Source organism: Mchenga conophoros, linkage group LG2 (genome assembly GCF_057382185.1).
Source record: "Mchenga conophoros isolate Kocher_MC1m ecotype Shallow Benthic linkage group LG2, M_conophoros_male_GT1.1, whole genome shotgun sequence".
NCBI classification, from domain to species: Eukaryota; Metazoa; Chordata; class Actinopteri; order Cichliformes; family Cichlidae; genus Mchenga; species Mchenga conophoros.
The window spans coordinates 21,432,622-21,457,265 of record NC_140527.1 but is presented as its reverse complement, the minus strand read 5'-3'; the positions used below and the strand labels follow the sequence as shown (position 1 = coordinate 21,457,265).

Sequence of the window (24,644 nt, the reverse complement as noted above, 5' to 3'; positions counted from 1 at the left end):
TCTTCTTCGGGCTTTACAGCCCAATGCTATTGTACTGAAAGCTCATTCATATCCACCGCCTTTGCTTTCTTTCTCCCCGTTTGTTTTTTATCTCATTCATCTGGCTTTGACAGGAATGCTTTTTGCATTTGCTGCTAAAGTATTATGTCTAAAACAACAATTATTAATAGCAAAAAATAATCTGAATGTTGGACTCCAAACACACCATCTGTCACACCATTGTTCAGTTTGGACCCATGAAGTGTTTAAAGACTCAAACCTTGTGTTGCCTCTGGAATTAGTACAGCCTATAGTAATATTCTATCTAGTAGGCAGGTTTTTAAAGGCTCTCTGTGCAGACAGGTCAGATACTGTATTCTGCCTCAGAAACAGTGGTCTATATACAGTCTATATACAGTGGTTCCAATGTATAAAGACTGCACAGACTGTATATAAAAGATAACAAAAAATAAGAAAAAAGGGGCTAACCAAATCAACAAAGGGCACATAGACAGAGATCAGCTACACCCCCATGTGCTACAATCGGTCTTTAAGTCTGACGTCGTTAGCCGTTTCCGGGTCCAAACTCCGCTTCAGGTCTTTAAGTCAAATGAACACTGCGGCATCACTGAGAGTTAAAACCTAAAATTCTTTCATCTTTAATAAAATGATCAGTGTTGCTGCTTTACCAGGTGTAACAATTAAGTTTAACGTCCAGGCATCCATGAAAACAGGATTATTACAGAATTAAATTAACAGAGTTAGAAGTTAGCTCACTAGCTTCCACCTAAACATGATATAGCATGTTCTGACAGAGATTTCTGAAAGAATTCAAACGTACAGCTCTGCTATCACTTCCAACATAAATGAAGACAGAAAACTAAACAGCAGTGACGTTTGTAGGGTTACTGAAGTTGGACTAGCTGGTATATAATGATGTGCTACGTGCTCTCTAGCGACACAGCTATGGTTAGCATAAACACAGTGAAGCTGGAGGATGAACACTAACTTTTTCCACTCGATAAAAGTTAACATGAGTGTTCTTGGTGGTCAGGGACAAATGCGATCGCATGGCAGGATGCTGTAAACGGACCAGACGGACGGAGTTACATCATAAGGTTTTAAAAACTGAGCTTTAAAATGAACAGCAGCAATAAAAACCAACAGAGGCTGACAGTGATCACTGACTGTTTTTAGGGGCTTGTTGAGATTAAATAGAACAAGATACAAAATATTAAAAACATGTTAAAAACCCAACAGCCTTAATAAACACAGTAGTTTGGACCCGGAAGCAGAATCCATCACATCATCACTTAAAGATCAGATAGAAATGCATGATCCAAACTCAAGTGGCCACTTCAGGAACTGCAATTTGTGTTTGTTCACTTTGGCTTCATTTTTTAAACCTGAGCGTTGCTGCTTTGACTGTTAGATTAAGACAACTTCAATTCTTGCTCATTAGTCATATTCATGGAGTTTGGCTACCATCCCAATGCAGCGTCAGTCTCATTCTGAGTTGAAATATCCTGACAATAGCCGTAAATAGCTAGAGCAGCTAGTGCACAGAACAAATAAAGATGTATAATGGCATGAAGGTGGAGTGGAAAGTATCTGATGAACACGTAAACAAGCTTCAGAATAAATGGGTCTACTGTAAAGAAAAAAGTGTGTTCTACAAAAGGAAAGGGACACAGTATGATATCAAATTTGGAAAGGCGATTGAAGGGAAAGTCTGGAGTTTGTTGCCCTTCCTCATCCATAAATCCATGTTCAATCCTGTCAAACCGGAGCCTGTGGTGAGCCCAAACTCAAAGCCTTACAACCCCCGAACAAACCCTTGAGTGACATTTGAGAAACTAAGTCCATGTCTTTCCCCATCTATCCTCCAGTTTGTCATTTCTCTCAATCCTCCTCCCGATCTTTCCGGCCATCTCCCTCCTTGCCTCCATTTTTTTCTTTCTAGTAAGACTCTCGTCACGGTGCTGAAGGCAGCTCTTTATGCTCTGTCAGTTGCAATAAGCAGATGTGGATGGTGTGTGTACTGTAGGTGCACGTGTCCATGTGAGTGCATGCGTGCAACATAGATGCATCAACCCATTACCTTGGGTCACTGCAGAGTGAGAGCACACCCTAATTCAATCACACACACTCAGTGCAGGAAATCAAGCTTTGATAACTTGCGCTAACTTAAGATAACTTGTGCTTTGTTTAGGCTGTCATGTCGAGTTCTGGCACCCAAATGTGACCTTATGAGCTCCGAGGCTTCGGGCAGGAGGCTTTGGAACAGTCAGCTCTGTTAGCAAACTTTTAAATAGCCCTGACTTGAAGTGGGAATTATAAATAAGTCTGCTTAGTCGGACTAAGGATGATAGTTACTGACTGTATAAACAGTTCTGTTTTTGTGGCTGTTTTTCTTCTTTTAACTGTAGTTCAGCTGAGCACATACGAATTGAATTTGTCAGGTCGCTCACTTACAATGGACTGAACAGTCTCTAATTTTTATGCTGGTTTTATTTTAATGGTGAGAGATGGAACATCATCATACTCCCCAAAAAACACATTACATAAAAGTTATAAACTGACAAAATAAGAATTTCCTACACTGTATCTAGTGCATCACTACACCTGTTTACTGCATTTGGTTAAACGTTTAGGGAAAAATATGACATCTTGATTGTGTCTGTGACCTTTGTAGTCTTTTAATAGGCTTTTAAGGCCCAGCAATGAGAGGTGTACCAATTCTAAAAGCAACTGAATCAATTTGTGACTCTGCTTCGAATTCTGTGTGCAACCTCTGTTCAGTCAGAGCCTGGCACCTTAGCCTCCTGTGCGCCTTTAAAAATGAGCATCCAAAGAAATTTTGTGCAAGCCAACAAAAATAAAAAAATTAAGCTGATGCAGTGCATGAATTTGTAAAACCAAACCAGGGAGTCTAAAGATGCTTCAGTGTTGCAGCAGATACAGTCCACAAAGATGTCTGCAAAAACATCCATGTCCAGCTAATCAGCAGGTTTCCTGATTACAATGGCTCAGTGTAATATAAGTGTTTTATGCATAAACACATATTATATATTCTTTGGGCAAACTGAAGTGATATTCGTGTTTTGTGCTGAACTTGGCATCTGATGTGCAGAGATGACCTCATCCAGTGTGACATGTTTCTTAAAAGACTGAGCGCTGTGATTTATTGCTAAAAGGCTTAAATATTCCCTTAGAGACCTTAATTTCATTTTAGTTATGATTAACCTTTGGTCAGCAGTTTCTCTATCTCTTATTATAATCAGAAAGTATAGTGCCTTTAGATGTAAAATCCAAAAACGGAATCAAGCAATTTATTATGTTATAACTTCCCCAAGTTAAATAAAATAATGACACTACAGATGGAGCTGTCTTTGAACTGGCACCAGTGAGTGAGTAAGTCACAGTGTGTGCAAAAGGAATATAGTTAATGTCAACAAATTTTCAGTACAAGAAAATCCCTAAGAGCTACTACTTATTTCATGCCTTTCATATGAGAAATGTCAAGTGCTTTACAGCAGAGGACAGTGTATGTAACAATGTAACATAGACCTGAAAACCTTTATTATAATAATTAAAATTAAGTCTGTGCCAGATGAAAATATTTAGTTCAATTCAATTTTATTCATACAGCACAAATCACAAACAAGCTTTTTACTGAGAGGTTAAGACCCTACAATACAGTCCCAATCAAAAGTTTAAGACCACTTGAAAAATGGCAAAAAAAAATTCCTGTTTTGAATGATTGGATCTTAACAAGGTTCCAAGTAGAGCTTCAACATGTAACAAGGAGAAATGGGAGCGAGACAAAACATTTTACTGAAAACAAACTAAAACAGGCTGTTTTACAGCTGATCCAAAGTTTAGGACCATATGCCTTAAAAAGGCCAAATCTGTGCAAAAATGTGGATTCATTGTCATTTTCTGTCAGTAGTCACACTGTCATGACGTTCTGATGGCAACGGGAAAAAAATGTTCCCTTTTTGAACGTGGTCGGGTTGCTGAACTACATGAGCAGGGTCTCTCACAGCACGTGATCACTGCTGAGGTCGGACGCAGTAAGACAGTCATTTGGAGTTTCTTAAATGATCCTGAGGGTTATGGAACAACAAACGTCAAGTGGAAGACCCCAAAAAAATTCACCAGCACTGAGCCGGAGGATCCAATTGGCTGTCCATCAAGACACTGGACGATCCTCGACCCAGATTAAGGCAGTTACTGGTGCCGACTGCAGCCCTATAACCATCAGATGGCATCTGAGACTGAAAGGTGTCAGGGTTTCTGGGTCTTTGACCCAGTATTCTTAGTTCATGTTCACTGTTTATATTCTGTCTGCTTCACCTCCTGTTTTATTGTGTTAGCCTTGGTCCATGTGCATTATGTTCCGTCCTCTTCCCGTTTATCATTAGGTCATTATGTTCAGCTGTGTACTCACCAGGTTTTAATCTCTCATCACTCAGCCTGTGTATTTATGTCCCTCAGTTCAACCAGTCCAATGTCGTGTCATTGATGTTATTGTGATGTTGTTCTCGCCGCTGTTAGGTTGTCCTCTGTTCAGTTCCGTCAGGTCAGCCGGTCAGTTGTCAGTCAGTCTTTCATTCATCCATTCAGTCAGTCGTCCAGCCGGCCAGCCGTTTCCTACTTCTGTTCTGTTTGTTCACTCCGTTGACAATAAAACACCAATCTTCACCTACCTGTGAGTCCAGCGTTTGGGTCCTCCTTCTTTCGTCCACGACCTCATCCTGACAAAAGGCTTCAAAAACAAACGTCTTCAAAGGCCTCGTCTCCTTGGACACCACAGAATCAACCATTTGCACCAAACATGCAACACTGAAAGGTGGCAGAGAGTTTTCTTCTCTTATGTGACCCTTGTCTGTGTGGTAACGCCTGGGTTTTTCAACAGGACAACGCTACAGTACACAATGTTCTTTCAGGAGAGTAACATCACTCTTTTGGACCATCCTGTGTGTTCCTCTGATCTAAATCCAACTGAGAACCTTTGGGGATGGATGGCAAGTTTACAGAAACAGACGACAGTTCCAGACAGCAGACGCCCTTCATGCGGCCGTCTTCAACACTTGGAGAAACTTCGCTCACCTCATGGAAACGCTTACATCAAGCATGCCGCAACGAATTATTGAAGTGATCAACAATAACAGTGGAGCTCCTCATCACTGAGTTCATGTCTGAACTTTGATTTCTGTTTTGGGGGGTTTACGAAATTTTTTGGAGGTGTGGTCCTAAACTTTGGATCAGCTGTAAAACAGCCTGTTTCAGTTTAAGTGTTATTTTCAATAAAAAGTTTTGTCTCACTCCCAGTTCTTCTTGTTACAAGTTGAAGCTCGACTTGGAATCTTTTTAAGATCCAACCATGAAAATATGATTTTTTTTGCCATTTTCCAAGCTGTCTTAAACTTTTGATTGGGGATGTAATACAGCAAAAACCCCAACAATCAGAGGATACCCCCATGAGCAAGCACTTGGCGAAAGTGAGAAAGAATAACTCACTTTTACCAGGAAGAAAAAAAAGAATAAAGAGCAAACACAATTAATTTAGGTTAAAGCTATATTTGCTTAGAACTGAAACCAAATTCATTTTCACACAAACATCCAGCTGGTTACAACGTTCCAGTTCATAGTTTGTTACAATAAATGCTGAGGATACAGGACTGGTTCAGCACTAACCATTTATTGGCAAATCTCTGGTGGTTCTGGCTCAAACTAGTAACTATTTACTTATGCGCAGTTCGTTTTTATGACTCCAACAGGGGAATAAACGCAGGACTAGGGATGGGTATCGAAACCCGGTTCTTGTTGAGAACCGGTTCCCACTGTTTCAATTCCTTGGAATTGTTTGCCATTTTTGCAAACGATTCCCTTATCGATTCCAGTCGCCCCGAATGACGTCACCACGTTGCGGAGCGTCATTTACCTGGCAGGAAACACGGCGCCTAAGTGGCTCAAACGCTCAAAAGTTTGGTTATACTTTACGAGAACGGATGACAACAGGGCAACTTGGAATACTTGCAAAGTAGATATTTCATTTAAGGGAGGAAACGCTACGAATATGCAAAAGCATTTGCTCACAAAACACACGATGACCTTAAATGAATGTCGTGTTTTTAATTCCGCTCCGGACTCGTGAATCTCAACCCAGCAGCAGCGGTAATGTTTGCACGTCCTCTCCCGTTAATGCGGCAGGTAAATAATCAACTAACAGTGCATATTATGTTAGCGCGATCTGCCTTATTACAAAACCTGCCATTACTGTGCATTTAGGTGACCACGATGAGAGACACAGACAGAGTCTGGCTCAGATGCTGGCAGTTCTCGCTGCAGTCTACCGGTAGCGTCTCCTTTCAGGCCAGGATAGACGAATGTCACCGAGCAGTGACTAAGTTCTTGGTCAAAGGCTTGCACCCATTTGCCACAGCAGATGCCCTCGATTTCACTTTGGTAAGTGAATGTGTTTAATTGTAGGCAGGACATTACTGGATATTCTTGTGTAATTGCTACAGAATAATTTATGTTACACTTTGTTATTGCTACAGGAGAATATTTATTTTATTATTTTACATTTACAATTTTTTTCCTGGGGACCCTGTGACACCCCATCGAAGAGCCGTAGGCTGTGGATCTCTTAAGATCTCACTGTTGGGTTTGTAAGGCCATGTTACTCCTAAATTTCTATCTTGTTCAAAGAGAAGATATAAAACAAAGTTCTAAGCTAATCGACTTTAGTGTTCTCCTTTTTAAAAAATAAGAATCGATAAAGAATCGATAAAGAATCGAATCGTTAAACAGAATCGAAAATGGAATCGGAATCGTTAAAATCTTATCAATACCCATCCCTACGCAGGACGTTACCAAAGAATAGAAACCTCAACATTAATACTGATAAAAGTGGGCTAAAAACTAATTCGACCTCAAAGACCTCTGAGAGAGGATGTAATCAAACAGAGTTCTCATATTTAAATTCTTTTTTTAAAAGGTGGAATGAACCCAATAAATAATAACATTTTTTTAAAGTGCAACAGAGCGTACAAGAAGTTAAAAAAAGCTTTATTGTGGTTTCCTAAAAGATGGAAGTGTAAACAAGGGATGCTGTTGCTTTGCTGTAGGGGGTTTTGCATATAGGAGAAAATCCTCAAAATAAACCCAAAACCATACAGGAAGCCAACACAGAGCAGTAGAAAATAGACTAACGTTCTCTGTTTCTGGTTGTGGTTAATAGCTGAGCCGCAGAGTTTTAAATAAACTCAAATCTATAGTTGTTGTTGTTTTCGAGAGACCGAGAAAAAGAGCGCTGCAGTGATCTGTCTGCTCAAAGAAAGGCACTGGTCATTTTTAAACACTCTTTTTACTCAGAAGTGGTTATTAGTTTAATTGCTATACAAGTCAACCCCGAGACTCGGACTTAATTTCCGCATATTGTTAAACAGCAAGTCTCAGCTACTTTTGAGGCCAGCTGCTCGGGTTTCAGTGCTGTCCTCGTTTATCATGGAGCGGCACACGGACACGCAGTTTCATTTAAACAGTTATAACCTTCATAACCATTCTGCAATTAAATATGGAGAACTATCATGACAGAGGAGATGATGGAGGTCAGGAACTGAGACCTTATTTTAGCTGTTTGGGACATTGTCTAAAGCAGGGGAGTCAAACATAAGGCCCGGGGAACAGAAGTGGCCCAATAAAGACAATCCGGTCCACTTGATATCTTCGGAAAATGTGAAGGAGGACATAAATTTAGGACTTTTAACTGTATTTTCATACATTTCATAACTTGCCCTAGTTATAACAACCTCCCCAACAATAATTCATATTGTATGAACCAATGAAGTAATAGATAAAAAAATTAACGACAGAAAAAGTCCATTTTTTTTCCTCTGCTATAGAAATGTCTTTTTGCATATATAGTTTCCACTGTAAAATAAATAAAACAGGATATTTTCTGTGTATTCACAAAGACATTCTGGTCATTAAGTTCTTACAATTTAAGCCCAAAGAATTGTGCTGATAGATTTCTTTCATTACCTGCAGCTTTTCTTTATAATGCAGAGAAAAGCAAGAAGTGCTGTTTAAATTTCACTTCTTTTTCTTATATTAGGATATCCCAGGAATTAAATGTGCAAGTAAACTACTTCAGTAAAAGGTAAGTTTCTCTGGTCCAGCCCACTTCAGATCAAACTACATGTGGCCTGAGATGTAAAATGACTTTGACAAACCTGGTTTAAAGCCCGAGTTAAAAACTTCCCAACAGGTGATGAGCTATAAGGAAAAGCTTCTTTCTTGAAGTACGTAGTGAGCTAAATCCAGGTTAAACCTGTTATCTTTTGTTCATTTTCTTTCAGTCTAGATGATTACAGAGCGGGAGTTCTGAACGAGGAGAAGCTGAGAAAGAAAGAGTTTTGAGCTCTGGGACAACTAAGATGTGGAAAGTGCAAAAAATGGCTGCATACCATTTTTTGTGCCATACTGTTTGGAGCCAGGGGTTAAAGAGGAAATAAAGAAAACAAACAGACAAGACGGTGTGAGCGTGCTGTGGAACAGAGCACGCCAACATATCGAATACCTCGACTTCATTTGCAGCTGCTTGTGCAGTTGCTCCTGTAGGCAGAGCTGATAAGAACGCTTTCAACATGTACATACACCTACTTCAGGTTTCATGCTGTGCTGATGCACACGCCCGTGTGTGTGTGTGTGTTGGGAGAACACACACTGACAAAACAATCCCATTCAACTTAATGCCTCCCATGAGGGGAAAGTATATGTGTATACGTTTTTTGTATATGCACACACACACACACACACACACACACACACACACACACACACACACACACACACACACACACACACACACACACACACACACACACACACAGAGCTTCCTGTAGGTAATTACAGTGTTAAGTGATGAGGGCCCTACAGTTCTCATTCTGACCTCCTCTGGAGGTGTGTGTCTGTGTGATCCTGTGTGTGTGTGTGTGTCCGTCCCTGGGGTGCTAGTTAAGTATAGTAAGATAGATTTAACACCCAAGGCATCCAGCAGGAGTCAGACGGGGAGAGAGAAAGGCCTGTTTTTAGTCCACCCCCTCTCTGTGTGTCTCTCCTCTCTTCATCTCTCCCAATCCTCTCAGTCACCCCTCACCTTCCTAATCTTTATCTCTCTGTCTGCATCTATTACCTCGGCCCTATTCTCTATTTCCTTGCCCCGTTCGGCCTCCCGCTGCGTTTCCCTGCCTGTTTATCTCTTTTCACATTTCTCCAATTCTGCCTGTCCTTGCTTTCTTGCATTACATACATTGGTTTCATATAGTGGGCATTCAGGGAAACTAGTTTCTGCTGATAGCTGGGGTAAGACAGACAATTCATCTGCTCCTTCAGGGGTGCTTTACTATTCTGTCTTAATGTCTCTTTAGGTTCTTCCTTTTTTTTTCTCTGGGCTTTGGCCTCTGTCGCCAGAAAGAGGCGGGATGTTTCTCCTGTATTGGCTTCCCTTCATTGGCTTCCTGTTAAATCCAGAATTGAATTCAAAATCCTGCTCCTCACATACAAGGTCTTAAAAAAATCAGGCCCCATCTTATCTTAATGACCTTGTAGTACCATATCACCCTATTAGAGCACTTCGCTCTCACACTGCAGGCTTACTCATATGATTGTTGGGTTTTTCTCTGTGTGTATTATTGTTAGGGATGGGTATCGAAAACCGGTTCTTGTTGAGAACCGGTTCCCACTGTTTCAATTCCTTGGAATCGTTTGCCACTTTTATAAACGATTCCCTTATCGATTCCAGTCGCCCCGAATGACGTCATCACGTTGAGTAGCGTCTTTTACCCAGTAGGAAACACGGCGCCTGAGCGGCACAAACGCTCAAAAGTTTGGTTACACTTTATGAGAAAGGATGACAACAGGGCAACGTGCAATACTTGCAAAGTAGAGATTTCATCAAAGGGAGGAAACACTACGAATATGCAAAAGCATTTGCTCAAAAAACACGCGATTGCTTTCAACGAATGTCGTGTTTTTGATCCGCTCCGGACTAGCGAAGCTCAACCCAGCAGCAGCGGTAGCGTTTCCACGTCCTCTCCCGTTAATACTGCAGGTAACTAATCAATTAGCATTGCATATTATGTTAGCGCGATTTACCTTATTACAAAACCTGCTATTACTGTGCGTTGCATTTAGGTGACCATGATGAGAGAGACAGAGTCTGGCTGGCTCAGATGCTGGCAGTTCTCGCTGCAGTCTACCGGTAGCGTCTCCTTTCAGGCCGGGATAGACGAATGTCACCGAGCAGTGACTAAGTTTGTGGTCAAAGGCTTGCACCCATTTGCCACAGCAGATGCCCCCGATTTCACTTTGGTAAGTGAATGTGTTTAATTGTAGGCAGGACATTACTGGATATTCTTGTGTAATTGCTACAGAATAATTTATGTTAAACTTTGTTATTGCTACAGGAGAATATTTATTTTATTATTTTACATATACATTTTTTTCCTGGGGACCCTGTGACACCCCATTGAAGAGCCGTAGGCTGTGGATCTCTTAAGATCTCACTGTTGGGTTTGTAAGGCCATGTTACTCCTAAATTTCTATCTTGTTCAAAGAGAAGATATAAAACACAGTTCTAAGCTAATCGACTTTAGTGTTCTCCTTTTTAAAAAAAAAGAATCGATAAGAGAATCGATAAGGAATCGAATCGTTAAACAGAATCGAAAATGGAATCGGAATCGTTAAAATCTTATCAATACCCATCCCTAATTATTGTAGGGTAGTCTAAGGAGCTTGGAAAGAAAAGCGTCTGGACTTCTTTGAGTTGCTTGAAGACGTTTGACCTCTCATCCGAGAAGCTTCTTCAGTTCTAAGGTCAAATGGTGGAGAGTCCCAGATTTAAACCCAGTGGGAGTTTCCCCCCCAAAGAGGGACAAAAGGACCCCCTGATGATCCTCTACCTAATCACATGAGCCAAGGTGTGAAAGCGGGTGTGGGTCACAATCAGCCAGGGTTTCGGGTGAGCTCATTGTGAAACCTGGCCCCACCCTATCATGTGATTTCCTGAGGTCAGATGGCCCAGGATGTGAGTGGGTGTTAAGGCGTCTGGGAAGGGATCTCAAAACTGACTTTATAAACGCCCAATTAGGATAACCGCATGTTTTGAATGCTTCCTTTACATGTGTGTGTTCCTTCTTTTTCCCTTCAGGCTTAGAGGGAACATGTTCTGCCCGGTGGTGTAGGGTCCTGATTACTCCAAGTTTGTGTTCTAGAGGGTGATGGGAGTCAAAGAGGAGGTACTGGTCCGTGTGTTTGGGCTTCTGGTAAACTTCAATGTTGAGGTTGCCGTTCTCTTCAATGTGCACAGCGCAGTCCAGGAAAGGCAAACAGTTGTCCTTTGTGTCTTCCCTGGTGAACTTGATGTTTTTATCCACAGAGTTAATGTGCGCAGTGAAAGATTCCACTTCATGTGTCTTGATTTTGACCCAGGTGTCGTCCACATATCTGTACCAGTGGCTGGGTACTCTTCCTTTGAAAGAGCCAAGAGCCTTCCTTTCCACTTCCTCCATGTAAAGGTTGGCTACAATAGGTGACACAGGGGAGCCCATGGACATATTTCAAATATGTCTCACCACTACATATTTCAAATACAACGAGGGTTTCTACAGACAAAAACATGGCTGCGCCATGGGCTTAAATCTTAATTATCTCAGAAGGTGTTCACATCCACAAATATTTATTACCCAATGAAAACACTGAGCAGGATGGGTTTTCCTTGTTAACAGAATCATAACAAGAGACTGGAATAGTCCCAGGTAACTGGAGCAGACATGGTCTTATATTTAGCAAGCCAGAGTACAAAAAACAACGTAAAACTAACGTGGAAGCAAAAAATTATGCTTCTTTGAATGAATACACCTCAGAAACCTGTCATTTAAAACAAACATTGCTTAAGGATTAAATGCACTTAATGAAATCTTCTGATCTTTAGAGAATCTGACATGTTTGTTTTCTTACTGACAGTTAAGGCCAATGTCATCCCATTCCTGTAATTATGGAAAATATTACCAACAGCTTGAAAATTTATTTCAATCAATTTAATTCATTTCGGTCGACCTCCTATGAGCAAGCACTCAGTGATGGTGGGAAGAAAAAACTCCCTTTTTAACAGGAAGAAGACTGGCAGAACCAGGCTCAGGGAGGGGTGACCATGTTTACTAATGTCACATGTAACATCCCAGAGAAGGAAATGTCCCTATCAGATTTTAGCACTGACTGAAATGTTAAAGGTTTTTGCATTTCTGTTAACTAACAAACAATGAGTTGATGGGTATGTATGAGACGACAGAACTCGATTACCTCGCTCATTGTTGCACTCTGCTTCAATGCTGCTTCACTAACCTGACTTCATATTAAAATACATTTAAAATCCACAACCTTACTCTGGGTAAACTTGTTCTATTCAATAGAATCTATGTTTCCTCAGCATGTTTTGTAATCGAAAACATATTTTTGGGTGCCTCAAGGTTCCATCCTAAGCACCATCTAAGATGTCTGTGTCCTCCTTTGTGAAGCATTAATGTTACTTCAGAAATCTTGGTGTTACCAACAAAATCATCTGCATCGTAACGTGTTTTGTGACAGAAAGCTGGTTTCTGGTGGCTCAGCGCTCGGTCCGTGTCACCATCAAACATCCTATGTCCTCTTTCATATAACAAAAACTGTGTTGTTTTATAATGCAAGGTAATTATTTGTGTTACTTTTTAATAGTTTGATAGAAGGAAGCAGATTGTATAGATAACACATTTTTGCTTTGATAGTGAATGGACCAGCATGCACATGTGATCATTTGTCATTCTTAAAGACACTGGAGGCCAATATTTGTCGATTTCTTTTTTGCCTAACAAGTTTAACAGAAACCAGTAAATCAGGAGCGAAGAAAAGGGAAAGCTCTACCTTTCTTTTGCAGTATAGCGCTACCGCTGCGCCTCCCTATGTGGTTCTCCACGTAACAGGTATAGTTGGCCAAATCTCCGTCCTCCACGGCATCAAATGTTAGGGACAGCTGCACTTCCTTCTCTCCTAAATGCTCCCTCACCACCCTGGAAAAGAAACATGCGAGAAGTGGATTCACAAAGCAGTGATATTAAATCTTTTATTGTGATTTACTCTAATACACTCAAGACTTTAACTTGGAATTTCTACTTATGCAAATTGCATCAGGAGGGAAGTAAACACATGTAAATTTTAAAGATGAGAGAATCTCCTTGCCTCTTAATCTGTTCCATTAAAGATGAAGAAGCACAAGGAACATGGCGCTATAGAGCACAGTATATAGGGCAGATTTTAAAAGAAAGAGAGAGCGAAAAGAAAAGAAATGAGGGCAGAAGAAGCAAGGAGCCATGTCTGGAAAACACTGGCGACAGCTGGAAAAAGCTCTCTCCTTATGGTGAGGTCATACTCCTTTTAAGCCTGTGAGGCTGTGAGGAAGAGGGGCTGGAGGAGGAGACTGAACTGATGTCAGGGTCACAGAGTGCACCTTTAAACCTGGTGAGGTTCAGCCATAACCAGTGAGATCTTAGCTCAGGTGGCAGATTCAGAGCAGTGGCACAGATGGTTCAGCCACATAGGCTGGGTACATTTGAACATTTATTTAATAAAAGCTAGTTTCATGTAATTGACACCGTTATGCATTTGTTGCATTTATTTATTCTGTTCATTTCTGTTCACAGCTGTTGTATGTTATTGCAGGTATGCCTGTCTTTTAATTCCAAGACATTATGACGTTTACAGTCACAATTGTGGTAGAGTTAGCTCATTAAGAAGAACTGGCTGGCTGATATCTGTTTAATGTTTCTGCTGGAGCCGTTGGAAAAGACGGGAAAGAGGGTGAAAGGAGAAGGTGCAAATCAAAAAGTCAGCATCCTCAAAAATTTGAAGCAGAAGCTTTTATTCGAGTCACCACTAAATTCAGAGTGAGGAATCTAGCGATTCATTAGCTAGCTAATGTTGTTATGTGGAAAACCCCCAAAACAACATGTAGCTAACGACTGCTTATTCTTGGACTTGAAAGCAGAAAACTAATTATCCTGGCTTACTCACATTAATGGCTGACATCAAATAAACATGTTGTGCATAAATAGCTTATCATATTTTGGAAAGTCAATACAAGAAAACAAAGCAAAAACAAACAAACAAACAAACAAACAAAGACCCTTCCAGATGCTTTGGCGTCCATGTGCACTTCTTCACCTCTTGATGTAGAAAAACCCAAAGCTTGATTGTCCAGTTGTTAAATCATAGACCCTAGAAAACTGTGGAAGCTGTGATTGAACAATTACTGTATGAATGAGGATTTTATCAAACTGACATTTTTACGTGCCCCAGCAGATCTATTAACGAAATCTTTCAGCGGTTCAGGAGGAAGATAATTATGTAACAAACATGCTGTGAACTGAACCCTCAGTCAGCTTTTAATACTTGAGTAATTGAACCTCAGAGCAAATTATCTGGGACTGGGACAGCACCAGAAGTGTTAAGTCGCACCTAAACAAGCTTTCAAAGTTTCACATGGGTAATGACACCAGAAGTCTTTAAAAAGTCATTATTTTTACATTAAGCTGTGATCACAGTCCAGGAACATCTTCACTATGTGGCGAGTTATACTTCATGAGTGTTATGAGCTCTTTTATATGAAAAATAAAGACAATACAACGTTAAGTGTAGAAAACAAATTTTACCGCAATGAAGCATCAGATTACTTAAAAAAATGAAAAATAAATTAAAAGTAATATTGTTGATGTTTAGCCTGTCTTGGTTTAGTTGCAGGTTGGGGTGGGTTGGTTTGGATCTCTAGTAATTGGTTCAACCACACAAGCAGGCAGCAGGATTTTGGAAATAATGAGCGTTTTCAGTGCAGAATCAGCACTCTTGTCAGAAACAGGCGAGATGGTCCACAGGATTTTGTTATCCTTCTTCTGTACAGTATGTGCTGCATTGACTCAGCGTACAGTACAGTAATCCAGACTGGCCACATTGTAATACACACAGGGGTTGAACCACATGGGAGTTGGCACAGTCCAACCATGACAAGCAGCGATGAGACACTGTGTAGTCATTTTCCTGCAGCTCTGTTTGTAATTCACCACAGAAATGCGCTGTATCTGTCACTTGAGGCTTGTATCCAAGTGGCTGCATGCAAAGAAAATTGACACGCAAACTTTCAGCACAGGCATTCCCATTGGGAATTGAACTTCTAACCTCCTAAATATTCATGCTTTCCTCTTCCCTCGTGGCACCAGAGGCACAGAAAGAGCAGTGAAGTCTCAATGCAGGTTAATAATGATGGATAACATTACAGAAAGGGTTATGAGACTCAAAATGTCAAATGTGCCGGAAGACATACAGCAAAATGACTACCACCATCTCTGCATGTACGTCTTTTTTTTCCTTGCTCCGTGTCAGAGATTTTCAGTGTGTGCATCACTTTGAAGTCTCCTAGGACAGTGCATCAGGGGTTGCTGTCAAAAGATGAGACTTGCTAAAATGCTTAGTTTAAAACACATCACTCCTCTCCCTTTTTCTCACCTTCTAGCCATTAGCTATCTATATCCTACATCTCCTTTCCTTCTCCTCTTTCTGTCCTCCGGTGATTAAATGGGTACATTTCAAAATAAAAGTCACTGTTAAAAGCACAAGTTTTTCTCCTCATAATCTGTACATCTTGGTGAACGTGACACCATCAGCCAAAGTATCCTTCCTCTCTGAGTTCAGCTACATGTATGTGCCAAGCTGTATCTCAAAGGTCAGCACTGTGTGCATGCTCATCATTTGTATCATCTTTGCCTCCACTTGTGTTGCTGTTCTGATGATATCAAGGCCTGCATCTCTTGTTGTGGCTTTCCAATCACCCACAGCCAGTCCCAGCAGATGGCTTCCCCTCCCCAGGTCTCTTCTTGCTGAAAGGGAGTTGTTCCTCCCTGCCAATGTGAAGTGCTTGCTCATGGGGCTGGTTGTCTGATCAGCTGGGTTCCCTCTCAAATATAAAGTGCCTTGCGATGACTGCTGTTGTGGATGTGACCACACAGCTCACTTCAACCAAATGAACTGACTCACCAAATGGAATCAGGCCAAGTTTGCTTAACTGAACTTAGATCTAAGAAGGTCATCGTCGCTGGTCCCAAAAGTCGAACAAAAATCACACACTGTGCTCTTCTATCATATCTATCATCTCTGCTCTTCTCTTTCTCCGCTCATGTCTGAAGGCTTTGATGGATGTGCAACTTTGATTTGAAAATAAAACACAACAATTGCACTTTTCTTTAAACAATAAATCAGTCTTTGTTATTGAAACTGATACCTTAGATACACCCAGACCCAAGCTGTATCTCAAAGGTCAGCACTGTGTGCGTGCATATATATATATATATATATATATATATATATATATATATATATATATATGTGTGTGTGTGTTTTTTAGTAGTTTTTTAGCATTTTCTTTGACACAGATACTGAGGACAGCCAGAAGGATAGATGGGTGGGATGACATGCAGCAAAGGGCCTAGGGCAGAATTGAATCCAGGTAGCTGCAAGAAGGAATAAGCCCAGAGTAGAAGGTCTCACAGCTTATAAATCAAGAAATCAAGTCAGCTATGGAATATTATTGATAGCAGATCCACCAGAGGAATGGGCTGGCAATATTTGACAGTCTGTTTGTGGCCTTATCCTATTTTTCCACTATCCCAAAAGTCTGGTACTACTCTCCTCCTCAAACAGATTCCCAGGTTTCCAATCCTACAACTCTTCACTTCATGTCAACAGTGCCCTTCTCCTCCTTCTGTACCTCCCTGAACTTCTCCACTGGAGTGTAGCGATAACACAGGTCAGACCTCTGAAGGTACCCTGTTGTACAGTATGTAGTAGCAAGATGTTTGCAGTACATCATTCAGTCTTCTAAGCTGCGAGCTGGACCCATCGTGGATCAAACAACTCGTTTCTGTATTATTGATGCTTTGTCTCCTCAGACCGTTGTACTTGTCACTGCCGACAGGAAGCATACAATAAACCTTTCTGTTTCAAGGTGTTCCCAATTGCAATGCAGACCTCAACTTTTTAACATAAAAACCCTGCTTCCCTCCTACTTTAGCACCTAGAACGGGCTAACTACCATGCTTCATGACAAAGAAAATATAAGGTAAAATAATGGTTGATGATGAGGTTGTGAACAGTGAAGCAGTGAGGCTTTGACAGCAGTTGGACTGGACAACAGATGTGAATTTCAAGCAGGTAAAAGAAGGCCTCTCTGCATCAGTAGACATATGGGCTGCCTTCAAGTGAAAATATGAAGCAAGCACTGGCCCAAGTGGAAATACTGTAATTACCAATTCATTGCACATGAACGAGCTGCGGACTGTGATAGCTGAGTTGCAGAAACGTGAAGAAGCTGGACAGCGGTGACGCTGAGCTCAGCCAACAGCTGGAGTAAAACTGATGATACTGCTCATATATATTGTCTCGCCTGCTATTTTAACCCAACATACTTAAACTACTTAGACTATGGATTTACATTTTCCAGAAAAAGAAGTAAGGTTTCACAAAGAGAGGCACTTGTTGGCAGGAGTTTTTTCTCCACAAACTCGCAGCTTTATCACATCCTCTTGGGTGCTGCAGGGTGTGAGTGTATCAGTAAGAGAGCAAGCCTTGGTAATTACAGGTATTCCCATTATCACAGAGGCTACGAGACTGTGTTTGACACTATGCAAACAGACATAGACAAAGTTCTCGGGCCAGTGCTGCAGGACGTGGGGAAGGGAGCTTAAAGTGGACAGATTAATGGGCATCACAGCGGGAGTCGACCTGCTGGAGTGCGATTGTGGAACTTGGAATAGCAGTATGATTGGATCAGAGGTGGCCAGAGGACTGGACTGAAAGATTGAGAACTCATCAGGCAAAGGTTAATTTAATACTATGGGGCATGATTAGTTTCAAGTTTAAACACTCCTACTCATGTACCGTGCTGCTCTCTACAACATCATTTTCCCGGGAGAGAACATTTTCAGAGGGCAGGAGGTGGATTAGCAGTCGCAGATACATTCTTGAGGTTCCAGTCTTGGATTGGTAAACAGCTCTGCTGCTGGAGTGTCCTCCAGCAAGACACTGAAGGTCACCTGGCTTCAGAGCCACTGTTGCTATGCTGACTCTGACCTGTGACCTCCCCCATGAAGGGAGGAGGGCAAGAGGATTTCCCTTTAGGGGAGATAAACATTCATATCAGTATTGCTGTGCTCGGCTGATAACATGACCTGTGAAGGCTCTTTGAGCAGAAGTGAGCATTTTACTTTCTAATATTAAAGCTTTGATTACAGCTCTTAGTGTGTCAGTTAACCACACTAATGCCCACGTGCTGCAGTTTGAACATTTAGATTACATTACTACGTTGCACTTTTTCTTTAACGTGATGGTGCAGAAGTATTGCTCAAAAGGGAGCAGCATTAACCTGAATAGGGGAAAAACAGTGACACACACAGTGTAGATGGTACATTAATTATTGCCAGAATCTTTCCAACCTGCTATTAACTGAGTTTAAGTAGTGCGCTTAAAGAAAACCAAACAGGCTTTTGCTTCTCATACGACTGCTTATTATGTCTAAAATTAATAAGCTGATGTGATAATCTAAAGAGGCCATGATTGGCCAGGTCACAGTGCAGGATGAAAACCAAACCAAATATTTGTCAGTTTAAATCATTTTAAAGATATAATGAAGGGAGAAGCAAAACTACAGACCACCACAGCCCCACCTGTGTGAACTGAATGAAACTTTTGTCCATCTCAAATCACCACATGCACTCTGCCTGATCATCAAGCATACTCCTGCAAAGGCTCGGGTTTGAGTCCAATCCGTCACCCTTTTCTGTGTGTCTCCCGCTTCTCCTTGCTTTCCTGTCTCTCCTGACTTTCACTATCCAATAAAGCCAAAAAATATTATTAAACACAAAAATTAAAATTTCAGCAGATTGTCCTCTTCGAATAAAACGAAATTCCAGATGGTACCCAAAAATATAACTCTGAAAATAATTTTGTTAAATATTTTCATATTTTTCATTTCCAGGACCTGTGAGTTACAGTTACAGTACCATCGTGAAAATCCAGCTTTCTTTTTGTATTACTGTAAAATTCAACAACACACCATTCAGAAATTGTTACTGGTTGTCTTTTGCAATGTAAAGTTTCTTTGTTAGTGTGTGATTTTTTTTTAAATTTAAAATTTTCAGACCATTTGAAATATATCTGGTCCACATTAAAGATCCTGATTTATTTTGATGTTAAGAAAGACCGGTGCAAACTTCAGGCTTTTATCTTTAATAGTCTTTGACATATTCATGTTCAAATGTTGACTCATATTTCAGTGCGTGGTAGTGGTTGTTGATTGGTTCTTTTGGGACAGGTTTAGGACTCACAGACTTGAGGACTGTTTCAGTGCAACACGCAGGGGTGTAGCAAGTCAAGTCTCTACCTCATTTTACACCTTTTGCATTGACCCACTGGAGAAAGCAACAAGACCGCCATCATTCCCACCTCCCGACTGAACAACGGAGATTAATTAAATAAAATGTTTTGCTTTCAACTTCATCTTTTATAGATTTTGATGATAAACTGTTTTATGTGTAATTAATGGATGTTAGACATAATTCTCTTAACTCACATCGACTGTGTGTGTGTGTGTGTGCACATGTGTGAGACAATGTAAATTCTCTGATGGTTACCATAGCGATCCAGCAGGTTGTTCTAATGATATTTGATGCCCCGCAGACAATCAGGCTTTTCCCAATAGACTCCAATGTAATTGGTCCCAATAGGGGAGAAAATGAATTCAATTTAACTTTATTATTAGAATTCATAATTTTTTTTTTTTAGAAAAGTTGAGAAGAAAGCTGTCAGAAAACCCTCAATGAGTCATAAATCACGAGAGACCAAATTAGATCCCGACAGTGTGAGGAGAGCAGCTGGAGTCGAGCCTATTCAGAAATTAATTAACAATAGAAACTTGTAAACTTGAGAGAATGTAATTGATACTGTCTTGCAGTAGATGTACTTAGAATTTACTTGCCCCCCACCCTCAGGACACTGATTTCAGGATCATTTTGAGTATGTTACTGAATCAGTGGTTCTCTAGAAAATAGTTTACTTACTTCATTTCAGTTTCCTTAATATGCCCTGCAAGTTCTTCAACAAATTTTTCTCCTTTCATCCAGTAGATGATGGGCTTTCTGTTTTCTCCACTGTAGCCAAAAAATGCCTTGCAGTCCAGACTGAGAGGCATACCTGCAACACACAGCACAGCAATGTTAGACGCCACACGGTGCCACACGGAGGATGAATTTGCACTGTTTTGCAGCTGAATCTTTAAACCAGCTGCAGTCCAGGCTGAAGGTAAAACACACATTAAAGATGACACCACACTGAAAGTTGAGCACAGAAGGAGTCATTAAACAAATCTGGCACATTTTGGTTTATATCCTTTCTCATTTCTCCAAAGAGGTGTCCGGATGATAGGGAGCCACAGGGAGCCAGTGCAGAAAACTACTCGAGGTGTGTAGCTGGGTGCCTGCAGGGTCCCTTTGAAATGAGAACCTGAAATAATTGCTGCCTCCTCCTGGTGACAGTAATATCACTTTAAAGAGAAGTGTGCAAACACATTTCTGAAATCATGAGAGGAAACAAAATCACACTAGGTAAAATACTGCTGTGTATCATAAGCTGCAGCACTGCCAACCTTTCACCTGAGCAAATGAGTCTGTGGCAACAGGTGGCATACACAGGAAATGTAGTGTTAGTGAGGCAAACACGTGTCAGCACCAGTGGATTTCTTTTTATCTTACATGGTAAATATATGATTTTCCTAAGGATCTACAAATCTACTTCATAAGATCCTCCTGTACGGTCCCCTTGATTTTGCTAGCCCCAAAATATGAATGCAGGGTCCAAGACCTGGACCTTCAAGTGCTTATTTCCTGAAGTCAAAGGAAAAGCTGTGTGCTTAGTTTGTGGAGAGCAGATTGGTATGTTTAAGGGTTAAAATTTGAATCATCATTATGAAACTAAACAGAGAGAGAAATACGAGAAACTGACTGATGCAAAGTGGGATTGGACATCAGAACCTTTGCTAGCAAAGCTGCAAAAGCAATGAGGACTGTTTTCAAGCTTTACAAATTCAGGGATGATTTTCCTCCAAATCACAAAAACTGTGAAATTTTCTGTGATAGTGAGTAAGAAAGAATGTCGATGGACTCCTAATATGACCTGAGAAAAAAGAAGAATGTGCTTGAACTGTAAAACAGTCACTTTTCAAATGAATCTGGAGCTTTTGTTGAAAAGCAAAGTGAACAGTTTTCTTTTTCTCAGCAGCTCTGGAGGAGAGCGATGTGACACAGACCACTACATACCTGGCAGCTCTGTACTCAATGAAAGGGGCTATTACAAGAAGTTATTTGTTTATAGAGCTAACTGCATGCTTGGACAAGTTTTCTGACAAACTTGAACAGTTCACTGGATTTCAAGTGACTCAATTTGACTCTCAGACACAATTGTGTTTGTTTATGTAATTACTGTAAAAAACAACAACTATTGTTTATATTCACATTATGTGGCAGCACACCTCTTAACCGGCACTAGAAGGCATGAGCACATCACCCCTGTCCTCGCTAACTTATCCCATCAAATATCGCATTGATTGATCGCATTGATAACTTCATCATTTCAGGTTTATAGCGCCATGATATTAAAGTTTAAATTAGCCGCACATTTACTGACAGAACAGAAAATATTTCGAGCCGATTCATATTCACTAATATGCCGCTTGTGGCAGATGGCCCCCCCTCCCTGAGCCTCTGGTTTTCCTGTTAAAAGCGTGTTTTTCCGTCCCACTTTCACAGAGGGCTTGCTCAGAGGAGGCTGTCTGATTGTTGGGGTTTTCTCTGTATTGTATGATTTTTACATTCCAGTGTAAAGTGCCTTGAGGTGATGGTGATTTGGAGCTATATAAATAAAACCGAATTGTGACTGAAGTGCAAATTTTCAGCTTTAATTCAAGGGGTTTAACAAAAGTATTTCATTAAATTCAGTTGCATAGTGTACTTGCAGCTTAATTAGTTTGAGCCATGAAGCTTTGATTCTGCAGAGCTCCATATTCAACAGATGTGTACCTTTAATGTATTACTGCTGGAAGAATCAATCAGCAATACTATGAAATCACATGTAAATACACATCTATGGGCAGACAGTATCCACACACACTCATGTAAGACCTTGAAACCCCCATCACTCTATGATTACAGCTATCAGTGGTGATGATGGAGTATTAATGAGCATTCTAATGAGCGCTACCTCGTTAGGCAGTCAATTAGCAGATAATTATGATAGACCTTGGTATTATCATAATGATAGCTCTGTCAGCACAGTCATGAACCAACAGTGAATGTTAACATTCGGTGTATGTCTGTGTGTTTGTTGTCAGTTTTGACTTAAAGTTAACACTTAAGGTGTTGTTTTTTCATGCGTGGGAAAAGCAGCTTCTTCCTTTCAAGCTTTGGGGGGTAATTATCTTTTTCAGAAGAAATTCAAAACATTTAGAGCAGCAAAAGTAAAAATCTTCACAAACTGGTTACAGGTTGAATAAACATGAGGTTTCCTTCAGTTGGTCAATGCCAAAACGCAACTGTTTTCATATGGAAATGTCTTTATGTTTGGTGTCACTGCGCTGCTTATTTTGATTGATGGAAAAGGACGAGGAGGCTTTGACTTCTGCCAGTCTCGAAATTAGAATTTCTAACAAACTCAGAGAAAAAGTGCCCACTGAAGCCTCACATGTCTTGTGTGTGTGTGTGTTGGTGGGCTTGCGTGGGATTTTTCTTTTTTTTACCTTTGAGCCTAGTCAGACATCATCCTGCAGTACAGGCGTATAAATACACACACACTTTAGAAATCACTTAAAAAAGAAAAAAAAATCTGGCTTGGAGTGAAATTAGTTTAGCTTGATTGTGTGTGTGTGTGTGTGTGTGTGTGTGTGTGTGTGTTTGTGCGAGTAAGTAGGTGTGTGTATTTGAGCTCTGCAGTAATTGATTAGCACCCCGAGGGTGTGTTTGTGTTCTCAGCATGCTATGGTGATTAAAATCATCAACTTTGTTTGCACTTGTGTGGCGTGAGGGTGTGTGTCAGTGTGGGCGAGTGACTTTGTGTGTGCGTATCTCTCCAGTAAATAGAAACGCAGCCTGCATTTAATACAGCTGAGTCGAGTCATCGTTCCTATTTGTGGCTGTAGCGGCAGGATATTTGTGAGAAGCTGAGGAAAAATGAGGGCTTGTGCTGTATTGTTGTCATTAATAAGAAAGACTGACAGGAATTTTCTCAAGTTGGTGCATCACTGTTTCACACTGCTCCTCTGTGTGATCACAACTATGTTCTGTTTTCTTTGGTGTGACAAACAGAGGAAGGACTCACTCTCCCCGATCACAAGTGAGTTTGCAAACAGAAGTCATGTGACCACAAAGTCAAATTCAATCTGATTCCACCTCTTTGTATCGTTATTGTAGCCCGACAGCCTTGTCTGTACTCCTCAGTGTAGCATCGCTGGCATTTAGAGATGCACATAAAGAAGCAGCTGAATATGAGAATCGGTCCAGACTTTGCTTTGTCCTTGGTTTAGTTTTTTAAATTCATTTTTTATCCAAGCAAAAGGAGCTGCTGGTATCAGACATTGACATCTGTTTCCTTCGGCCCGTCTTGTGCGTTTTGAGGTCCTTTCCTGTCAAAGGCTCGTGCTGCATTCTAACAGTGAAAAGTTCTCATTGCTGTTCATTTATTACACTGGGTTTATTCATTTCAGATACATCTAAAGAAATGAACAAATCAATTTAATCTTGAACTGAAGGAAACCACTCTGAATTTGAAGGTTGTGGGAATGCACTTAGCATCCTCATCAGGATAGCGTCTGTGTGTGAAGTAAGCAGCACTGTAAACTGCTATCGAAGTGCAGGTTAATGAGTGTCCACAGTAAACTGTAGGCAACACAGAGAACTTTCACAAACTCAGAGGTGTTAATGTAAAACCTGGATTTTGTCCTGGGGGTTCACGCAGTGAGCAGTGCCGTTGTCCTTTGCAGTTTAGAGCACTTTGTTGCCTTTCACAGTTTCAGTTTCAGCTCCACATAATTTTGTTTTAGATAACTAAAACTACCAAAGCAGACAAATGTTTCTAGCAACACAAGCCATTAAAAATTTGCAAACAAGATGTGTAACTGTTGAACCTTAGTGTACAACCTGTGTGGACAAATTTGTATCCCAACCTCCTTGCAACTAGTAAACATCAACGGTTCCTCCATGATTGCATTGATTTATTTTTCTGTCCGAGACCCATTGCAAGTAGTTGACCAATCGCTGACGGACCTCTTTCAAAGGCAGATGCACAAGTTGCTTGGTGGGAGGCAATCTGCCTGCAAACACTTGCACTGTGACTCAGACTGATTGCAGTTACTCTCAGCCAGATTGGTGAGAGTTTGCAAATAATTACCAACTAATTTATGAATGCTGACAGATTGCTAACACATTGTAATCAATGAAAGTCAGGTTGCACCAATCAGGACAACTCATCTG

The 24,644-nt window shown here is 40.7% G+C and overlaps 1 protein-coding gene across 1 annotated transcript in view; it reads right to left on the bottom strand.

The window, feature by feature from the left end:
* The window catches only part of il1rapl2 (interleukin 1 receptor accessory protein-like 2), a 420,712-nt gene that overhangs the window by 22,538 nt on the left and 373,530 nt on the right, over window positions 1-24,644 (bottom strand). The window contains exons 8-9 of the mRNA XM_085287845.1: window positions 20,187-20,319; window positions 12,952-13,097 (exon numbers count right to left, since the gene is read on the bottom strand). Coding sequence (XP_085143971.1) covers window positions 12,952-13,097; window positions 20,187-20,319 — 279 coding nt within the window. The remainder of the gene's footprint in view (window positions 1-12,951; window positions 13,098-20,186; window positions 20,320-24,644) is intronic.